At 42.3% G+C, this 22,732-nt stretch overlaps 1 protein-coding gene across 9 annotated transcripts in view; it reads right to left on the bottom strand.

The window, feature by feature from the left end:
* The window catches only part of ANKRD28 (ankyrin repeat domain 28), a 146,103-nt gene that overhangs the window by 21,248 nt on the left and 102,123 nt on the right, over nucleotides 1-22,732 (bottom strand). For all 9 annotated transcript variants that reach the window (XM_078377243.1, XM_078377242.1, XM_073003344.2 and 6 more), the window contains 4 exons: nucleotides 14,723-14,801; nucleotides 13,313-13,427; nucleotides 9,235-9,317; nucleotides 4,612-4,675 (listed from right to left, as the gene is read on the bottom strand). In XM_078377243.1, coding sequence (XP_078233369.1) covers nucleotides 4,612-4,675; nucleotides 9,235-9,317; nucleotides 13,313-13,427; nucleotides 14,723-14,801 — 341 coding nt within the window. The remainder of the gene's footprint in view (nucleotides 1-4,611; nucleotides 4,676-9,234; nucleotides 9,318-13,312; nucleotides 13,428-14,722; nucleotides 14,802-22,732) is intronic.

The following is a 22,732-nucleotide window of genomic DNA, read 5'->3' on the forward strand; positions in this document are numbered from 1 at the left end:
TAAAAAAGCAAGACTGGAGTATGCCAAAATTTATGTGACAAAACCACAATTCTTCTGGGAGAACGTACTGTGGACAGATGAGACAAAAGTAGAGCTTTTTGGTCAAGGACATCATGGCACTGTTTACAGAAGAAATGAGGCATTGAAAGAAAAGAACACGGTTCCTACAGTCAAACATGGTGGAGATTCAAAGATGTTTTGGGGTTGCTTTGCTGCTTCTGGCACTGGATGCCTTGACTGTGTGAACGGTATCATGAAATCTGATGATTATCAAAGAATTTTTGGGGCTCAACGTAGTGGCAGTGTCAGAAAGCTGCATCTCCACCAGAGGTCATGGGTCTTCCAGCAAGACAATGACCCGAAACACACTTCAGAAAGCACTCAGAAATTGTTACAAACAAAGCGCTGGAGAGTTCTGAAATGGCCAGCAATGAGTCCAGATCTGAATCCCATAGAACACCTGTGGAGAGATCTCAAAACAGCAGTTGGGAGAAGACATCCTTCAAGTCTGAAGGCCCTGGAGCAGTTTGCAAAAGAAGAGTGGTTCAAAATTCCGGTTGAGAGGTGTAAGAAACTCAATCATGGTTACAGGAAGCGATTGATTTCAGTTATTTTTTCCAAAGGTGCTGCTACCAAATATTAAGTTGAGGGTGTCAATAATTTTGGCCAATGCATTTTTAGGTTTCTGTGTGGGATTGTATCAGATTTTACTTTTCTTCTTTTTTTTATTATTCTAACACAAACCAAAGAAATGAACATGTGAGTATCAAAACATTTGCAACTGCAACCATTTTCTGAGAAAAGGGAAGGGTTGCATTTTCTGACAGAATTGCAAGGGTGCCAATATTTTGGCCGTGACTGTATAAGCAAACAGAAATGTTAACCAACAACCAAAATGTTAACCAACAACTAAAACAAAACCATGTGGTAATGTACACACATAACAGATTTGTCTAGTGTTTGCCCTTGGATGCATACTCTAGCATGCTGAAGGAATTGAACATGTCAGTGAAGCAGAGAGCAATGCTATAAGGAGGCCGGACTCTTACACACCTGGATTCCTAGCAGAGTCACCAAAGGCAAATGGTCACAGCTGAGACACCAGACTAAAATGCATCCACCCTCTTCAACAGTAACATCTGTCAGCAGAAGAGAATGGATACAGTGGTACCTCTACTTACGAACTTAACCCGTTCCGGAACGGTGGTCATAAGTTGAAACATTCGTAAGTAGAAGCACCATTTCCCATAGGAATGCACTGAAAACCAAGTAATCCGTTCCAGCTGAAGAAAAAATACCAAAACAAATAAATAAAAAATAACACACTGCAAGCCCCTACGGCTGCAAAAATAAATAAATAAATAAATAAATAAATAAATAAATAAATAAATAAATAAATAAATAAATAAATAAACAAACAAACAAATAAATAATAAAAAACAAACATAACTCCACCAGCTCAATCCCACCCTGCAAAAGCCACCCCAAACAGTTTTTAAAATGCAGCACCTTACCTCCACTGCTGCGACCGCCGCTGCCAGGAGGCCTCCCGGGCTCCAGCTGCCGCTGCCGGCTTTCCTGGTGTTCACCCGCAAGCGCCGCCTTTTCCCCCCGCTGGGCGACTTCTCCACTGCCATGGGATGCTTTCTCGGTACTTGCTGCAAGCGCTGCCTTTCTCTGCTGCCACCCGCTTCTGGGCCAGGGTTTCCCTGGCTGGTAGGCCGGCCCTACCAGCCCGGGAAAGCCTGCGTCAGTGGTGCAGAAACCCTGGCCCGGCAATGGATGGCGGTGGAGAAAGGTGGCAATTGGGGCAAGCCCCAGGAAAGCCTCCCATGGCAGCGGAGAAGCCGCACAGTGGGGGAGAAAGGTGGCACTTGCGATGAAACCTAGGAAAACCTGCGGTGGCGGCGTTGGAAGCCCGGGAGGCTGATCCCAGCTGGGATGGTCCAGTGGCTCACCTCCTGGCAGCGGTAGCAGCAGCGCTGGAAGCCCGGGAGGCTGATCCTCCCTTTTCCTAACTGTTGGCGCGAAAGAGCTACAAAGAAACAGCCTCTCTGCCACCAACGGTTTGAATTTCCCACCTTTTTCCCTTGCCTTTTTCGTTCGTATCTTGAAGCTCCGGCCGCAAGTAGAAGTAAAATTTTGCAGCCAGAGCTGTTTGTAAGTTGGATCATTCGTAGGTAGGGACGTTTCTAAGTAGAGGTTCCACTGTACTTCCAATGGGGATGGGGATGGCAGCTAATGGACAGAAATGGTAGCTGAAGGTGACACTGGCAGAGGAGACAATGGTGGTGACACTCAAACTAGCGTTTGTTAGTACTGCACAGAAGGTGCAGTATGATGAATTTTTCATTAACTATGATGAGACAGTCCAAAATGATACAAGAGTCAGTGCTGGAACAGTGCCTTCCAAATCAGAAAGCATTCTATCAGCTACTGGGGAAAAGCAAAGGACAAGTCTGAACAGTGTTGTCACTAATGACGCAATTAGATTAAAGCTGAAAGGACCTCTAGTTGCTGACATGTCCAGAAGTAAAACAAAAGTCCAAACTGGTACAACACATAAAATTGGAACAAGGAAGGTGAAAAATATAAATGAAGGGAAACTGCAAACTATAGAGCAAGAAATGGAATATTTAAACATTGTAGCACTTGGTGTCATTGCACTAAAGTGGACTGGAACGGGTATTTTCAGTCAGAAAACTACAAAGTGTTCTACTCTTTGACAAACTCAAAGGAAATGGAGTGGCTCTAATATGGAAGCAAGATGTAGTAAAAGCAGGCACTATAATGCAAGGTCTGACGAAATAATATCAATCAGATTCTATGGAAAACCAATAAACATAAACATCATTCTAGTCTATGTTCCAACTACCAATGCCGAAGAAGCTGAGAAGCTTTTATGCAGGCATCCTGGAGAAAATTGTTCACACACTAAAACATGACAAACTTATAATCATAGGTGACTGGAACACTACAGTAGGAAACAAAGAAGAACCAAATATCTAGAAGATCCATAAAAAGGAAATTTAAGCCTAGATTTGGAATGTTGAACAACTAACAGGGAAGTACAATATTTGACCAGGAGAAAATAAAAAGAAGGAGTAAACAATATACTGAAGACGTATACAGAAAACATAAAAGGGTAACAGACCTCCTCTGAAGGGGAACATTATGATAAAGAATTTGCAGTTTTAGCACATGAAGTGAAAGCTGCTCTGAAAGCACTGGGAAGGGATCACTAGGAGTAAAAGAGATGTCATTAGAACTTTTTCGCACCGCAAAGACTGAATCTGTCAACATGCCAACAAATTTGGAAAACAAAGCAATGGCCCACAGACTGGAAATGTTCAATATACATTCCAATCACCAAGAAAGGAGAGGAATGCAGTAACTATAGAACCATTTCTCTGATTTTCCATGCAAGCAAAGTGATGCTGATGCTCCTTTTATCTTATAAGGAGCAAGGAATGCCAGATGTTCAAGCTGGATTCTGAAAAAGAGGCACCCGAGAACATATTGCAAATATCCACCAGCTACCAGAGCACACCAAAGAATTTCATAAGATAAGTCTATGTATTATAGACTATAGCAATTACTTTGACTATGTGGATCAAGACATGAGTTGTTGTGAAAGAAACAGGTGCGGCTCAGCACTTGATTGTCTTGATGCATAACTTGTATCATGGACAAGAAGCTACAGTTAGGACAGAATATGAAAAGACCGAATGATTTCCTATAGGCAAAGGTGTCAGACAAGGGTGCATTTTATCCCCTTATCTATTCAATATGTACACAGAACATATAATATTGAAAGCTGGATTAGATTCAGAAGAAGGAAGAGTTAATATCAGTGGAACAAACAGAGGTCATTTAAGGCACAATGCAGCAATGATTTGAAATGACTTTTAGTAGAAGTGAAAGAAGAAAGTGTCAAAGTGGGACTATAGCTGAACATTAAGACAAAAAGGCAATAATGCTAGGAAAGATTGAATGCGGCCAGAAAAGAGGAAGACAAATTATGAGATGGATTAAACCAAAGGTTTGAGTTTACAAGAACTGAGCAGGGCTATTGAGGACCGGACATTTTGGAGATCACTCATGCATAGGGTCGCCATATGTCAGAGGTGATTTGACAGGATGTCAGAACAACAACTATCTCAGTTTATTCCATGAGGGCTTAATGTGCTCATAAAGGAACTCTCAGAAATATTGACACACAAGGTCTAAAAGAACTGGCAAACAATGGCACTGCTTCCTGTAGGGAGCCTCTGACAAATTGCACTTCCCTCCACTGGAAGAATACATTCTATTCACAAGAAGCAACTCTGGATCTAAATATATATAGTGTATGTACATGCATGTGTGTGTGTGTGTGTGTGTGTGTGTGTGTGTGTGTGTGTGTATGTGTGTGTGCACGTGTGTGTATAAAAAATTTATGTGGACACGTGTCTACAGTCCAGCATATCAAATTAGACCAAAATTACCTAGCTATTCAGAAGAAATCTTTAATATCCCAGACTTTCTCTCCACAATTACACTCTATTTTGGCAATGTTACCGAGGATCGTTTTAAAGTCTAACTTTTAGATGATGCTTAAAAGATACATACCCTCCAGCTGCAGCTGCATGAAGACAAGTCCTGCCAAAATCATCTGGGGTATCTATGTCAAAGCCTACAAAACAAGCAGTTTGTGAAGCCACCTGAAAAATTAATTTCCTCTATCTAGTTTGGCAGAATATGGTATTACACAAACATCTTTATGTAGCAGTCATGAGTAGAGATGGAGATATTTGTATTCATAAATTAATACAAATATCCCCATACCAGGTGCACTGAATGCGGCTCCAGCCCTGTGAACTGTCCCATCCACTTGCCACTGCACCACCAGCCTCCCACTCTTCTTGCCGCTCGGAGAAGTAACTCCACTGTCTCCCTGCTCTTCTGGCCACTCAGCAGCCATGCAGGGAGACTTGTCCTCCTACCCCCTGCCTGGAGCGGCCAGCCAAGCCAGAAGATGGTGGAGCTACTCCCATGATTGATGAGAAGAGCGGAAGGATGACAGAATGGCAGCGTGTGAGTGGACGGGCTGGTTCTGAGTCCAGACCCGTATTAGGTGTGCCTAGGATGGGGTTATTCATATTCATGTTCATTTACAAATACGAATATCCCCATCTCTAGTCATGAGCTACTGCTTCTACAACATTTACTTATTTTCAACGTATGTTCATTTGATGCACAAAGTAGCAGCTTTGATTCAACATCTGTAGCACTTATGCTAGGTCATTTTAAATGCAACAATAATAACTGATATGTGCTATCTGCAGAAGACTGGGGCTGTATGTTCTGTCATTGAACCTCAAATACAGCTTTTTGTTACATCCAAATTTGGGGGAATGGTGCTTAGTTTAATTTGTGCACAGTCTAGACAAACCAGGATCAAACTCTTGCTTAGGATTCTGGCTTACTGATTAACTAAAATAAGCCCAGTCCCCAGAGTCCTGGGCTGTAACAAGGATCTCTTTTTATTTTATAACTGGAAGCAGATGCTTCTGACCTGGGGAGAACAGGCAATGCATGATCCCAAGTACAAAACCACAAATGAGTAACATTATGTCTAAATTTGTCTGATGACTATGATTATATCTTCAGTTTTGTTTTATGTTGCACAATTGTGATGCAGGAAAACATAACATCAAAGAGTTACCATGCTGATTTCTAGCATGATACACTATGCTATGAAAAGGCTTTCCAACTCTGAACTTATTTTAATTTTAAAGGACCCTTTAAAGCTTTTAGACAGTGTTTGGTCAAAACATCTGTAAACTGACACCAGATATTCAGAACAGCTAAATGTAAAGGTTTTGCTTTAATACAAATATACATTTTACTTCATTATAAGTTGCTTGTTAAGGGAACAAAAACAACATATGCTCTGTGACGGGTAGAAATTATATTATTTACAGTTACATTTTACATAAAGTTTAAAAAAGCCGTCCCTGGAGACTCCTACTGTAATACTAGTTCAAGAGGGCATCCTGAAACTAATTGTCCATTAAGACCAAAGAGACAGACTGCTCTTTTTATTGTTCTGAAAGGCAGCAACCCTCATGCAGATATGAAAGAACTAAAAACTAAAAGCAATAGCTGACCCCTCAATGCCATGCTCCAATGGGCACTGAAATTCAAATGGTCATAAAAGCATGTGCTACATTTTTGTGAAACTCCAGTTCACAGTATTTACCAGTTTTATGATATGTACAGAACTGCAACTGCCTTTTCAAATAAAATGCTTCCAGTCTACAAATCAACTGTGCTGAATCTTTAAAAACAGATTCAGTAAAGCAAATGATAGTAACTGAAACTCAAGCTACATTCTTTAGCATTCAGAACAACGTATGAAGGAACATACAGAAATATTACAACGGCTACCAAAATAATTGGTGTAATCACAAAATGTATGGTTTGGGGCTGGTTGGGGCCACAGCTCTGCTGGAGATAAAGTACTGCAAGTATGAGGGTGGCACATTGAGTCTTCTAAATTATGAGCAGGATACAAGTAATATATATAATTATACATTAAATACATTCCCATTTAAGAGATCAAACTGGCAACAAGTAAAAACTCTACATTCAGTACTTTTCAGGTGCCACAGCTATGTCTTTACTATGCCAAATCTGATGAAGACCAAACTTTGTGACATATTCACCATGAAACACAGGCTTGGTCTTTCTTTTAAAAATGAAATGGTCAGGAAATTGATATAACTTCAGCATTTTTCATTAGCATCAATGTTAATGGTTGCTTTCCTTGTACAAACCATGTTTTTGATTACTGTGAATACATGAACATTCTAGAGACCCACCTCCTAGTCTTACACACAGACTTTTTATTACTCCATTGTAATAAAATCACACTTTGCTGTTAATGGCTGAACTGCCAACTGTGGCTAGAGTGTTTTTGTATCACAGTAACAGCAAATGTTTCCATTCTCTCAAGAAGCAGAATTTCTTCTCCTACTAAGAACCAATATTACTCCCAACAGAATGAATTTCAAAATGTGTGAATATTGTTCTCTTGAGTAATATGGACAACTATTTCCAAGAGACAACATACTAAAAAATAACATCTCTACCTAAGACATAATATACTGAGAAAAGACATTTCAAGAGGATAAAGACATTCCTATGTTAATTACAAACCCAACATTCTATAAAGAAATTAGAAACAGCCAGCTACTTCAGTTTTCAATAACAGATGTAATTAATTATACAAATTCCTGGATTCAAGCTGACTTCATGCCAAATAAAATGCCTTTGATGCTATTTCTACATTACTTTTAAAAAACAGAGCAGTAGTGATAAATGAAATACATCAATGTAAGCACAGTAAGGGATAAAAACAATATATTTTAAGATAGCTAATGAATTGTTCATAAACTGGCACCTGCATTTGTGGGCTATGGAAAGTCATTCAGTTACAATTGTGTTGAATCAGAAGTCAAATTACAGTGGTGCCTCGCATAAAGATCGCTCCGTTTAGCGATGAAATCGCTTTGCGATGGACTTTTTGGCATCGCAACAGCGATCGCTTTGCGATGGCCCCTGTGGGGAAAATTCGCTTTGCGATGATCGTGGGGGAGCGCTCCCCCACGATCATCGCAAAGGCCCTGCCAGTCAGCTGTTCCAAAAAACGGGCTTTGCGCTGCTTGCGGGGAAGCACTTCCCTGGGAGCAGCCCAAAGGCTCACTTTTTGGAACAGCTGACCGGTGGGCGTTTGGGCTGCTCGCGGCAAAGCGCTTCTCCAGGAGCAGCCCAGAGGCCCGCCCATCAGCTGTTCCCAAAAGCGGGCGTTTGGGCTGCTCCCGGAGAAGCGCTTCTGGAGAAAAACCGCCGTGCGCTCGGGAGGAGGGTGGGGGAGCCTTCCCCCGCCCTCCTGCCCGAGCCCCGGCCCCATTTTCGGCCAGCTGATCGGCGGTTCCAAAATGGCCACCGCAACCATTTTCACGCGATTTCCTCGCTTACCGAGGGCGCGAAAATGGCAGCGCTATGGAGGATCTTCGCATAACGGTGAGTTTTCACCCCATAGGAAGCCACTGGCAATGGTGCGGCTAAAAAATATTGTAAATAAATAAATAAATAAATAAATAAATAAAACAAAGTTTAATGCGTTTCTATGGGGTTTTCCCACCCGCATTGCGATGTTTCCTGATAGCGACGATTAATCTGGAACGGATTAACGTCGCTATGCGGGGCACCACTGTGTTGTACTGTGTACTAAATCAATACATTCGGACACTGAAGTACATATTTCAATTCTAAATATGCATTTACAAGCAAAGCAGCGTTCTAAAGCAAGGTATTACAAATGCAGATAAAGTTTCACATTTATTACCATGGCTTCTCAAAAGGGCAATCAGCTAAATGAGGGGAATATAAGGTCCAAGGGTGAATTTTCCACCTCCCCTTCAAAGGTGGCACTTCTCTGATAATACATTTTGCCTTGGGATGGGGGTGAAAGCCTTTAATATCAGAAAATCCCTGAAGGGTCACTGCTGGTGATCCTGATCTACATGTGAGATTGCCAACAGCAATTTCCCAATATTAAAGGCTTCCCCATGGATCTCAAGGCACCCATAGTTTTCCCAAGGGCAAAGGGGAACTTGAGGGAGTCTCAGCAGGTGACACAGGTGGGTGGTGGGTGGGAAGAACAGGACGCTTAAAATTTAATTAAATTAAAGATATCCTTTGCCACATAATGATGGCAGGGTCCCTACCAGCTATGCAGTTCTAAGATTGTTACTATAATGTTGTTTGCTGTTTTCAACTTATATACTTATATATATGCTGCATATAGCATTCTCTGTATAAAGCGCTCTCTGGGTGGTTCACAACATAATTATGCAAACAACAGTTTGCTCCCTAGTGAGCTGGGTATTCATTTCAACAACCTTGGAAGATTGGAAGGCTGAATCAACCCTGAGTGGGCTACTTGAGCCTGTTGGTATCAAACTCAGTTCATGAACAGAGGCTTCATTGCAGTACTGAAGTTTAATTACTGTGCCATGGGATCATCATCATCATCATCATCATCATCATCATCATCATCATCATCATCATCATCATCATCATCATCATCATCATCATCATCATGTATAAATTTACATCAAGAGGATTTCAATATGTCAACAAAGATTTTCAGAAGTATTATGATAATTTTGAAGGTGAACCTACCTGATGAAAGTAGCTTTCTGCAACAGTCTGAAAATCCACTTAATGCTGCCAGATGGAGAGGAAACATTCCATGTATACCCCGTCTAAGATACAGCATAATCAGACATCACAGTCTCATTACAATAGAAGTCTATAAGTGCATTTGACTGTTCTTGTTAGAACAACTATAGTAAGTCACTAGCACATTTGAATGTGACCATTCAATCTAAACAAGAGTACATCCTTTCAAAATGACAAGCAATTAAAAATTAAACCTTATCAGTCTTTACACTAGAAATATAAACAGCTTCAACTGTATTTAGGGAAATATTTTAAGCTGAAAGAAGCATGTGTTAAAAGTAAATCTGCATTTATATAGAGAGTATTATGTATGTTCTTTATATATAAAAAGTTACACGGGCAACCTGACTAGCTTTTCTTGACAGATATTAAGGGCTTTGTTTCATATACAGTACAGTGGACCCTCTACTTAAGGAATTAATCCGTATTGGAATAGTGGCTGCAAGTCGAAAAGTCTGTAAGTCGAATCTCCATTGACCTACAATGCACTGAAAACCGATTAATCCCATAACCAGTGGTTTTTATTCTATTTTTATTCCATTTTGGTTTTTTTCTGGTCTGTAAGTCGATTCTCTGGCTGCAAGTCGAATCTAAATTTTGCAGCCAGAGAAGTCTGTAACTCGAAAAGTCTGTAAGTCGAGCCGTCTGTAAGTCGAGGGTCCACTGTAATAGGCTAGCATCCAAATTTGAGGCGGATTGTCATTTGATGAATGAACGTGTAAATGGAAAATGGGTTGTCTAATGAAATCTTTAAAAAGCCAGAGTAACCCTTGCTATTCAGAGTATATAGAATACTGGATAAAGTATCTATTGCTCATGTTCCAAACTGGCAGTTTATGACACCAGTCAGATGCCTATTGGCAATTTATGCATGCATAAACTATGCAATATTATGCACTTATTAATGAAGTGTTAGTTGCCTTCCCATCCGAGTGCCTGATCATGGTGTAGGTACATAATCAGGAACATGGCTGGCATTTTGTTTTTTTAAACATTTTATTAGTTTTTCAATATATCTACATTCAGTTCATGCTTGTTAAACATCGTGTTACATGAGTTGCTTATAATTATTTGGTTTTTTTGCATCTTGGTGTCTTCTTAGTTGTCTGATCAAAATTTATATATATTTTTAAGCATTTGAACCATTCATGTTTGTATTTTAGTGTGCAATATTGAGTATTATCATAATATTGCTCTCATTGTATACAATGTTCTCAAAATCTAATAAAACACCTAATAAAAGCAATTCTGGTTTCAAATCTAAATAATTTTGAGGCGATTTAACCGAACAACTTTGTATTTTATACCAATAATAACTAAATAGGTTCATAAAACATAATAGATGTTATCTAACGCATTTTATAAAGATTTTCTTTATATAATTGTTTAGACATTTCTATCACTTTTTCTGTCATGTCTATCTCAATATCATATCTAATGTATGTTAAGTACTATTTTTTTTTAACCTCAATCTTTATGTCTGGCTTCAATTCACCTTAAGAACCACTGTGTTATACCTTTACCCTATTAGTGATCCCTTATTTCAGTTTATTTCCCTTTTCTAATATATATGTCATCTTACAATTCCAGAAGTTAGGTGTATACAAGCTTTCAACGTTAAAGGCCACCTTAATATCTTTTTCCTTTTCATCTTTCTAAGTATCTCATTCTCTTGTTTGTCTTTTCCCAATTCTTATTTCTTTCTCTCTAAAAATTCTGGCATCCCTTGTACCATCCGAGATCATTTTATGCACTTGATCTATCTCCAATAGGTCTTCCATACTATTTTTAATTAAATCTGCTGGTTCTCTCCCCTTATCTTCCCTTATCACACCTAAGAATCTCCTCAGCTTCAGGGTTAGAATTAGATCTCCCAAATGTTCTCCTCTGATTTCCTCCAGCCCCTCCTTTGATTGGCATACATCATCCATTACCCTCTCATTTCCTTGTTCATTATTCCGTCTCCTGTTGACTATAGTCCTTCCTTAACTGCTTAATGAATAATTTTGCCTCTTTGTTGTAGGATCTCACTACAGTGATGCCTCACAAGATGAATGCCTTGTGCAACGAAAAACTCGCAAGAGCAAAATGCAAAAATTTTCATCTTGCGAGGCACAGTTTCCTATAGGGATGCATTGAAATTCAATTAATGCGTTCCTATGGGCGAAAAAAGTCACTTACCAGGTAGACCAAGGAGCGTCTGTAATAACGGCCTGGAACGCCACCCGTGCTACATTCATCTGCCTCTTTGGCGTGAGAGAGGCTTCTCCCCTGGATGTTTCGAGTCTGGCTGCTCTATTTGATCCTGGGGCTGTTTCCTCTTAAGGGATGTGTGTGAGCACAGCGCCGAACAGCTGAGAGACAGCAACCAGCGGAGACGACCACAGCATGGCTGCCGCCTCTCAGCTGGTTGCCACCTCTCAGTTGTTTGGTACTCCACTCACGCACACCCCTTAGGAGGATACAGCACCAGGATCCAATAGAACAGCTGGACTCAAACATCCAGGGGAGAAGCCCTGCGTGCGCCAAAGAGGCAGATGAATGTGGTGGGTGGGGGGGCAGCATTCCGGGCCCTTGTTACAGATGCTCCTTGGTCTCCGGGGCTACCCGGTAAGTGACTTTTTTGCCCATAGGAATGCATTAATTAAATTTCAATGCATTCCTAAGGGAAACCGGCCTCGCAAGATGAAAATTTCGCAAGATGACATGACTTGCGGAATGAATTATTTTCGTCTTGCAAGGCATCAGTGTATTTCTAAAATTGCTTGAAAGGTAGATTTTGTTTCATCCCAAATTTTCCATGTTGTAGCATTATGTTCCAGATATCAAACAATTGTATTCCAAGTGGAAGTTGTCCAGTTGCTTGAAGTAATCAGTCCAATTCCATTAATACTTGCTTCCATAGGTCCACTTTAATAGATTGATCATCTTTAGGGTTAAACTTAAATCCAGTCTCAGACATAAAGGGTTTCCCCTGCTTGAAGGCTCAAGGACACTTGCTCACCAAATAGTTCACTCTTTGTATTCATGGCCTGATGTCTTTTGTAATCCAGCGCCAGAGGTAATCCATTCAGAAGTTCAGAACCCAGGATACAGTTTAAAAATTCCACTTTGGCAGGATTAGGCTTTCTAGGGTTAATTTGTCTATACTTCAGTTCAGTCCTCAGGGGAAAAAAAGGAAGTCATAAACCGCCATAGAGTGTTCAAGGTCATTGGTCTGGGCTTTTTGCCAATGCTGTAGATAGCTGTAGCCATAACATAGCAAATTTAACCCCCCAGAGCTGTTTAGCTAATGATGATTTTAAGAGAAAGATTTCTTAAATTTCTAACGCCAAAGTAATACCAAAATTCCTTCCCTTAAGTATAATTAAATGTCTAATTAATGTCTGATTTATTTTCTTTGTGTCTCTTCCCTCTCTCCAGATTCACAGCTACTCTATAAGTGGTGGGGATAGGAGACATTATCTCGTCCAGGGATAGTCATAAAGCATTACAGTTATAAAAATATTTCTCATACAGTGGTAACAGTGATGTTAAATAGCCGATTTATCGCTTCTCCATTGCTGGCTGCCGACAACTTGCAAGCAAGCTTTGCAGCTGCTTGTTTCTGCCCACTAGTTGATTGGGGAGTTTCCCAGATCAAATGGGGGTAACTGCAATCCCCGTGACCAACAGGCTTCTCACCCATTTTGCCACCTCTTCAGGGTGGTCTTAACCCCCGGGAGGTCCCAAACAGGTCGGAATTCAGCCCAGGGGACAGAGCTCCGTCCTTCTGCTGCTGTCTCGTTGCAGCGTCAAGACAGAAGTCATGGCTGGCATTTTGTTAATTAGCAGCAATTTGCTGCCGTGACTTATGCAATTTCAGGTATGTACCAATAGGATTCTGGTCACTATCTATGATTGTTACTCTAAAATACATTTGTGTATTGTCAGACACCCTCTTTTGCACCTGCATGCACATGTATACATGCATTTTATACATATTTTGACATAATCCAATCTATTAAGTGTTGCTTACTTTGCAGTGTCAGCACCACTTGTGATTAATGTGTTGATGAGCAGCTCATGGCCATATCTGGCTGCTATGTGCAAAGGTGTGTTTCCATTCTTATCTTCACAGTCTATTTCAGCTCCTACAAATCAAAATTAAAATAAAACATAATTATACAAGCTCATGCAACTAGTACCACATAGATTACAAAAATGAATTCATGGTTTAGATCAGTGGTTCTTAACCTTGCGTTACTCAGGTGTTTTTGAACTGCAACTCCTAGAAACCCCAGCCAGCACAGCTGGTGGTGAAGGTTTCTGGGAGTTGCAGTCCAAAAACACCTGAGTAACCCAAGATTAAGAACCACTGTTTTAGATCACACATTGTTATAAAATTCCAAATTGGCAAACAGTCTGATTTGTGCATACATCTCCAAGTATAAATGGACAGCTACTTTCCATGTTCAAAAAAAGCATGCACAAATGAAGCCCTCCCTCCACATGAGGACTTTGAAAATTATTTTGAAGAAGAATATATCAATATGCTGAAGCCATCTGTATATGATGTAAAAATACAATGTTGATTATGTTCTGAGTCAAATGCAAAGGACAAGATTGCTTTGAGTATTTACTGTATATAGATCTCTATAGATACAATACTTCTCATACATAAAAGTCAGAATAATTTTACTTGCTCTTCGTAATGCAGGAAAAAACGACTATTTTTTTAAAAATGAACATAGATATCTTAGCCTGTGACATTTCCTTTAATTCTGGTACAATATGGGCTCACTTAAGACAGCCACACAAAGGTACTCTGGAAGCAAAACTATCAATAAAAAATGAAAACTACAGGTCACCAGTATGAGTAAGACAAGGTTATCTAAGCCCATACTGACTGATTAACTGACACAGGCAAACTTTGGGAAAAACTGGTTTCATCTTCTCCAGGGAAGATTTGTGGTAGCTTATGACACTAAATTAATAAAACAGTTCTTCAGAAATTAGCATTTAATTACAGTAAGAGAAAGTGTATGCTGTCAATTTATCAAAAGCAAAGCAAAAAGCAAAGTGTGCTGCTTATATACTGCCCCATAGCACATAAGGACTCTCTGGGTGGTTTATCCCTCCCTGTGAACTAGGTACTCAATTTACCAAACTCAGAAGGACTGAAGGCTGAATGACCTTCGAACTGGCTGCCTGGGACTGAACCCAAGTCCTGAGCAGAATTTTGGCTGCCATACTGTAGTTTAACCACTGCACCACGAGGCTCATTACTAATCTGAAGATTCCAGAAATAAATTTCAAAAATCTGCAACATATTTTGATATGTGACACACACAAAAAGAAAAGTTAACAAATTAACAGAATTACTCAAAACAGTTTTGCACTATATCACAATGAAAAAGAAATCATTAACATTTCACTTTTCTTTTACCATTCTGGATGATCGTTTGAGATCTGGAAAATCTTCCATGAATTGCTGTCATGTGCAATGGTGTTTTCCCATCTTTACTCTGGGGAAAAAATAAGTCAACCCATGGTGGCAAAGTCACAATAAGATAAGAGTACTTTACAGTTTTCTTATATATTCTCGTAGTAGCAAGTCAAAGCATTTGTTGCTGACCTTTCAAGACTGCACATCTATCTATCTATCTATCTATCTATCTATCTATCTATCTATCTATCTATCTATCTATCTATCTATCTATCTATCTATCTATCTATCTATCTATCTATCTATCTATCTATCTATCTATCTACCGTATTTTTTGCACCATAAGACGCACTTTCCCCCTCCAAAATGTGGGTGGGGAAGTCAGTGCGTCTAATGGTGTGAATGCAGCAATTTCATCGCTGCTGGCCCCGTGGGGGGGAGCGTCGCAAGGGTCCGGGTGAGCCTTCCAGGACCCTTGCGAGCCTCCCCCACGCCCCCACGGGGCCAGCACCGGCGAAATCGCCAGCTTCCAGGTGGGGGGAACGTCGCAAGGGTCCTGGGAGCTCACTCAGATCCTTGCGACGCTCCTCCCACCCACGCACCGGCCAGCACTGGCAAAATCGCCAGGTTCTGGGAGTGTTTTGAGGCTTCCCAAGCCTCAAAACACTCCCAGAACCTGGCGATTTTACCCCCCCTGGTCCCATGGGGAGGTGGGTGGAGGGTGGCAAGGGTCCAAGGGAGCCTCCCAGGACCCTTGCCACCCTCCCCCCACCCCCCCACGGGGCCAGCCCTGGCGAAATCACCAGGTTCTGGGAGTGTTTGGAAGCTTGATAAGCCTCCAAACACACTCAGAAGCTGGCGATTTTAAACCCCCCCCCGCTCCGTGGGGGTGGGTGGGTGGAGGGTGGCAAGGGTCCAAGGGACCCTCCCTTGGACCCATGTCACCCTCCCCCCACCCACCCCCACGGGGCCAGGGGGGGTAAAATCGCCAGCTTCTGGGAGTGTTTGGAGGCTTGGGGAGACTCCAAACACTCCCAGAACCTGGCGATTTTACCCCCCCTGGTCCCATGGGGGGGTGGGTGGAGGGTGGCAAGGGTCCAAGGGAGCCTCCCAGGACCCTTGCCACCCTCCCCCCACCCCCCACGGGGCCAGCCCTGGCGAAATCGCCAGGTTCTGGGAGTGTTTGGAAGCTTGATAAGCCTCCAAACACACTCAGAAGCTGGCGATTTTAAACACCCCCCCCCGCTCCGTGGGGGGTGGGTGGATGGTGGCAAGGGTCCAAGGGACCCTCCCTTGGACCCATGCCACCCTCCCCCCACCCACCCCCACGTGGCTAGGGGGGGTAAAATCGCCAGCTTCTAGGAGTGTTTGGAGGCTTGGGGAGCCTCCAAACACTCCCAGAAGCTGGCGATTATACCCCCCCCGGACCCATGGGGGGGGTGGAGGGTGGCAAGGGTCCAAGAGAGCCTCCCAGGACCCTTGCCAGGCTCCCACCCACCCACCCCCATGGGGCCAGGGAGGTTAAAATCGCCAGCTTCTGGGAGTGTTTGGAGGCTTGGGGAGCCTCCAAACACTCCCAGAACCTGGCAATTTTACCCCCCCGGGTCCCATGGGTGGGTGGGTGGAGGGTGGCAAGGGTCCAAGGGACCCTCCCTTGGACCCATGCCACCCTCCCCCCACCCACCCCCACGTGGCCAGGGGGGGTAAAATCGGGAGTTGGCGATTTTACCCCCCCTGGTCCCATGGGGGGGTGGGAGGCTCCCTTGGACCCTTGCCAGGCTCCCACCCACCCACCCCCACGGGGACAGCGGGGGCAAAATCGGGAGCTTCCAGGACCTTTTCTGAGCCTGGAAAGGCTCAGAAAAGATCCTGGAAGCTGCCTATTTTGCCCCCTCTGTCGCCCGGGGGAGGCAGGGTGAGTCTCCAAAGGGTCCTAGGGTGTGTTCTAGGACTCTTTGGAGACTGACCCTGCCTCCCCTGGGGGCCAGAGGGGATGAAATCACCACCTTTGGGGGCTCTTCTGAGGCTTGGGAAACTTCAGAAGAGCCCCAGAAGGTGGCTATTTCACCCCCTCTCGCCCCCGAGGGAGGCAGGGGGAGGCTCCAAAGGGTCCTGGAACACACCCTAGGACCCTAGGGTGTGTTCCATAAGATGGACCTCTCCATAAGGCTCACCAAATTTTAGGAGAAGAAAGCAGATAATTTTTTCCTGTTTTCTTCTCCTAAAAATTTGGTGCGTCTTATGGAAAGGTGCGTCTTATGGAGCGAAAAATACGGTATCTATCTATCTATCAAATTTATACCCCACTCATCTAGACACAAGTCTACTCTGGACGGCTAACAATAAAAATGGAATAAAATCAATCTTGATAATCACTATTAAGTTGCACACAAGAACACAATGAAGCACATTTAGAACTATGCCTTTGGAATTCATGTTCTCTAGGTAAGATTATAGCCTTAGCACTATGTATCATTACCATTTGCTAAGGAATTAAGCAAGAGCAATCAAAGGTAACATTTCACAAAAACCTAAGATAAATGAATCTATAACATTGTAAGACACTTTTACAGGAGCGAAAAGGGAGGTCGGGAAGAACTTTAAAAGGCAAACGGAGATCAAAGAGCCCTTTCCCGATCTCCCTTTTCGCTCCTGTAAAAGTGTCTTACAATGTTTGGAAGCTGTTTTAAATGATTGCAATGGTTAGTCCACCTCCTGAAACCTATGCAAACTGATTTTGGTGTTGTTCTGACACTTCGTTAATTTATGATGATTTTTTGTTTTTTCCATTGGAAACCATTAGGCAGACCATCCAATGGTTTCCTATGGAGAAAAAACAAAAAATCATCATAAATTAACGAAGTGTCAGAACAACACCAAAATCAGTTTGCACAGGTTTCAGGAGGTGGACTAACCATTGCAATCATTTAAAACAGCTGTGATGAAGTGTAATTTTTCTAATTTGAGATGGGTTATGTAGTCATGTCTTAACCATAGAGGAATCCATTTTGAGTCTGACACAGGCTAAGTTCTGGAAAATTACTAGTAGTTATTTTCAGCTTTTCTTATCGCCGCAGCTGGAGAGGAAAACACGGCAGAGTCAAAATATCTCTAACCTGAATGATAAACAATTCTTTGGTGTTGGTGGGAAAGTAGGGCGTACCCTATGCTAATTCTTGCCTTCGTGATTGGTTGAGTATGTCAGGAGGGGGCAGGTTGGAGAAATTTACATGAGGTTGGAAAAAGTAACTTGAGAGAGAGAAGAGAGTTTTGGGATTCTGAAAACATGGCGTCGCATTACTTTGATCCAAGCGAAGGAACCTAATTCAACAATATGGACTGCGTAAGAATATCGTTTGCTTACCTTAGTTTATAGTTTAGTTTTTGTTTTGTTTTACTAGTTAACTTTTATAGAAGGTGCTGAACCATTATGCTGTTGCGTAGAAATGAAACTGTAGAGAAATGTTTTCTTTGTTCACTTAAATAAACTTATGTTGTTTAATAATTGGCCTTTCTAGTCCTTTGAACAGAACAGTTTCCCTATAGATAATTAATTCGGCTTACGTTACCAAAATTGAGTCATTAAACAGTAAAGATACGGTATTAAGTGGTTTCTTTTTAATAAAATCGAAACAGACTTTAAATGCAGGCTGCCAAGAGTTCATGTCCCGGGAACTGTGTTGACTCAAGCAGTTTTCATTTCGAATGGGAGTGAATGGGGCCTGGATTTTCCTGTTTCGTGGTTTTTGATCTCATTTATGGGACCAATAACTCACATGGTGGCACGGTGTTACGATCCACGGGCCTGATTTGCAACCTGATTTCAGTAGTGTTACGCCCGGGCTTTCTCTTTACACACAGTTTGCTTTGGATTTATCCAGATGCTGTTGTAAATTGAAGCTGAGGGTCAGGCACGGACTGCTTTCAGTTTGAAACAAGGCAGCAACACAGCGTGGGTTGTCCTGCTAACTGTTTAAATATTTTTTTTTTTTCCTCTGCTCTATTTCTTTTCAACTGAAGCCCTGGCTGGAAAGGGTCAGTTGTGGGGGCGGATTCTGTTAAAGGACTAGGTGTAAATTTCTAAAGTAAGCTTTTTCGTTGCTAGGCACAGCTAAGGCACGGCACCTTATCAGGGTTTTCAGGGCAGTTTTATGGCTGGCGGTAATTTATTGCCGAAACAGTGGGAGGTTTACAGCTTAGCAGCTGCAAGCAGTCAGCATGGCTCAGCATGTTACTGAGAGGAGAACTGGCCGGAGGAAAACATCCAGCGAATTGAGGTTGTTGATGGAGGAATCGGAGGGGGAGCAATCAATTGTGGAAGATTCGGTTGAAGAAGACCAATTGGATTTACAAATGGCTGGGTACCCCCAGGAGTTTGACCCATTGCCTATTCCAAGCCGGAGAGATTCCAGAGGGCGAGCGGAGGAGCAACATCCCCGACCTACAGAGGAAGCCGTTGGTGAGAATCCGTCTGGTGCGGGGGGGCGGAATCCACCCACACCGATGCCCGCGACTGAGGAACTGACCCAGCTGGTTGCAGATCTAGTGAGGTCCCAAAAGGAGTTTGTTAACACTTTGAATCAGGCTGAGAAAGTGAAGAATAAGTGCAGGGAGCAAAAAGTGCAAGAGCTGCAGGAAAAGAGAAAGGCCAAACAGGCAATTAAAGACTCTATAGCCAGTGTGGATAGGGGAAGTCTACCTAGATACCAGGAGGGCGATTGTGTGTTGAGCTTCCTTAAGAATTTCGAGCAATCTTGCCAAGATTTGGAGATACCTAGAGAGTGGCTTCCCAAACTCCTTCGTCCACAAATTTGCGGTCAGCTCGCCACAATCGTGGCCAAAGTGGCTGAGGAAGATTATGATTGGTCTGAATTAGTTTGGGTTATTAAACAGCGCTATGGTTATACAAAAGAGCTATTGAGGCAGAATTTTAGGAAAATCAAAAAACTGCCTAATGAGAGTTATGCAGCTTTGGCTGACAGGCTGGAATTTTTAGGAGACCAATGGCTGGACTCTTTGAAAATCAGATCTGTAGCAGATATGAGAAAGGCATTATTCATGGAGCAATTTATGAACTTGGTCCCTTTAGAGTTGAGGAGTTCTTTACTAGAGAGAGAATTTAAAGACCTCCAATCCCTTGCGCTGAGGACTGACGAACTGTTATCGTTTAGAAAGCCTGAACCAGCGCCTAGAGCCAGAGCAGAGGCGCCTAGAGCCGAGGCACCTAAAAGACAAAGCCAGCCTGACTTTAAAAAGCCTTACCATCAAGAGTATAGGCAGACTTCAACTGATCAGCGCAGGAGTTTAGCTCCAAATCAAAGCAGACCCACTTTTGCTTGTTTTAAATGCGGTGGCCCTCATCTACAAAAGGACTGTGCACTATCTCAAGGACCCCCTAGTCAAGCTAGGAAGTCAGATGTTAGGACACCGGTACCAGCGCCATGCAAATCCAAGGGAGGCACACCCAAAGTATCTCTGGTAAGCCCTAACACCCCAGAGAGTCAACAAGTACCAACTCAAAGCCAGTCTGTCATGGGCACAGTGCCTAGACAGAATCAACCCAGTGGGAGTACTACCGCTTCACTAGCCAGTGATAGACAGGCAGCGGTAAATTACTATGTGCCTCAAATATTAGACGTTCGTGGAGGAGAACAAGCAGGAGTTATAAGACAGTCTCCACAGGGGAAAAAGTATACCCTAATGGACCCGGGTTGCGTAATCCCTGAGTCTCAGAAAGAATGGGCTATGAAGACTTATTCTGAAGAGGTGATTTTGTATACTGATAAGAAACAGGTGGTTCTAAATGCTTACAGTGATTCTGGTGCTGAACTTTCTTCCATATCCCGAAAATTTTTGCACCCAGAACTGATTTTGGACAATTTAAGGTTACCCATTAGGACCTATGGTTCAGGAGAGGCGGGAGAACAACATATTCCTCTCGCGTTTGTGGAATTATCGTTCAAAAATTGGCGTGGTACTAAACTTTGCCTCACTCATGAGGGGAAACCTGACTTCTTGCTGGGGAATGACCTCACCTATTTGAATTTTAAGCAGAGTCAGGAAGGTCCTGCTGTTAACGTGGTTACCCGTTCCCAAACCCAGAAAGCAGAGACTGGGAGTGTTTCTGATGAAGCTGTCCCTACTACAAACTTAGACCAGCAGCAACATCTAGCGACAGAACAAGGTAATGCAGCTAATACAGAAGTGGAAATAGAGGAATCAGTGCCTATGGGGTCAGCTGAGTTTAAAGTGAAGCAAATGACTGATCCCTCACTAGCTTCCTTGAGAGCACAAGCAGATGACTATGCTCAAAACCCAATAACACAGCAAGTTAACTTTGTGTGGGGCCAGAATGGACTTTTGTATAGAGAATATCATCCCAAATCACACTTGAACATGCAACCCACACGACAGCTGGTAGTACCACAGGAATACAGACTGAGGATTCTTGAATTAGCTCATGACAATCCATCTAGTGGTCACCAAGGTGTGCAAAAAACTTTAAAAAGAATTTCTCAGCATTTTTATTGGCCTGGTATTAACAAAAATGTGAAGGACTATGTCAGTTCATGTGACTATTGCCAAAAAACAGGTTATCAGACCGATAAGACGAAGTCGGAAATGCTCTTAATGGAAATACCTGATCAAGTTTTCCAATGTTTGCAAATGGATGTCATGGGACCTTTTGTTCCAACTAAGTCTAAGAAGAAATACATCATCTCTTTCATCTGCCAAGCTAGTCGTTGGATCGAGGCCTATGCGTTGAGTAATTTAAGAGCTTCCACCATCGCACGCATCATCATAGACTTGTGCTCACGTATTGGAGTACCATCTCAGATAATTTGTGATCAGGCGGGGGCGTTTCGTAGCTCCTTAATGGACAAAATTTGTGAACTTAGTGGAATAGAAATAAAATTTAGCTCCGCCTATCATCCTGAAAGTCATGGGTTAATTGAGAGAGGTCAACAAACCTTACTGAGGATGATCAAGACCATGGTACAGGTGTATGGTAATATTTGGGACGATCTGTTACCATTTGTTTTATTTGCTTATCGAAGTTCTGCTCACACTTCTCTTGGTGGTTTCTCTCCAAGTGAAGTGGTATTTGGGAGGAATCTACAAGGACCTTTGGATTTCCTGAAATCTGATTGGGAAGGTGTGGTGAAAAGCAGCACAGTTCCAGTTGCTGATTTTGTCAGAAATCTGCAAGAAAAACTGTTAGCTGTGCAAGAATTGGCCAAAGACAATTTGCTAAATGCTCAATCAACCCAGAAACTCTACCATGACAGACATTCCAGACACAGGGAATTTGATGTGGGAGATTTGGTTCTTGTTTTAAACCCCCTCAGACCTTCTAAATTAGAAGTTGGCTGGGAAGGTCCAGGGGAAGTGGTACAGAAACTGGGGAATAACAATTATTTAGTAAAAATGTTGAATTCTGATAAAAAGCCTGTAAGTTACCATGTCAATAGGTTGAAATTGTATAAAGACAGAACTGCAATGGTTTTGCAATATAAGGTTGCTTGTTATCAGTCTGAATATGAGCCTGTAGATATGCTAGCTGAATTAGAAGATGCTGGTGATTGGTCTGACAACCTTGTTTTGACAGGTACCTCACTCCAGAAGGGAAAGCTGTACCAAATCCTAGAAAAATATCAAGATGTTTTTTCAGATAAGCCAGGTTACACAAATTTGGTCAGTCATGAAATTATCACTACCGATAGTCAGCCAATTCGATCTAGTCCATACAGAGCAGTTGGTGATCATGCTCTACGGATTGAACAAGAGATACAAAAGATGTTATCTCTGGATGTAATTGAGGAGTCATCATCCCCATACTCATCTCCAGTGGTTCTGGTTTCGAAAAAAGACTCTACTGGCAAGATTCTTGATGAGATAAGGTTCTGTGTGGATTACAGAAAGTTAAACAGTGTTACTGTTTCGGATCCTTATCCATTGCCTAGAATGGATCATTTAATTGAAAAATTGGCCAAGGCAAATTTTATCAGC

The sequence above is a fragment of the Pogona vitticeps genome, chromosome 6 (assembly GCF_051106095.1).
Source record: "Pogona vitticeps strain Pit_001003342236 chromosome 6, PviZW2.1, whole genome shotgun sequence".
Lineage (NCBI taxonomy): Eukaryota > Metazoa > Chordata > Lepidosauria > Squamata > Agamidae > Pogona > Pogona vitticeps.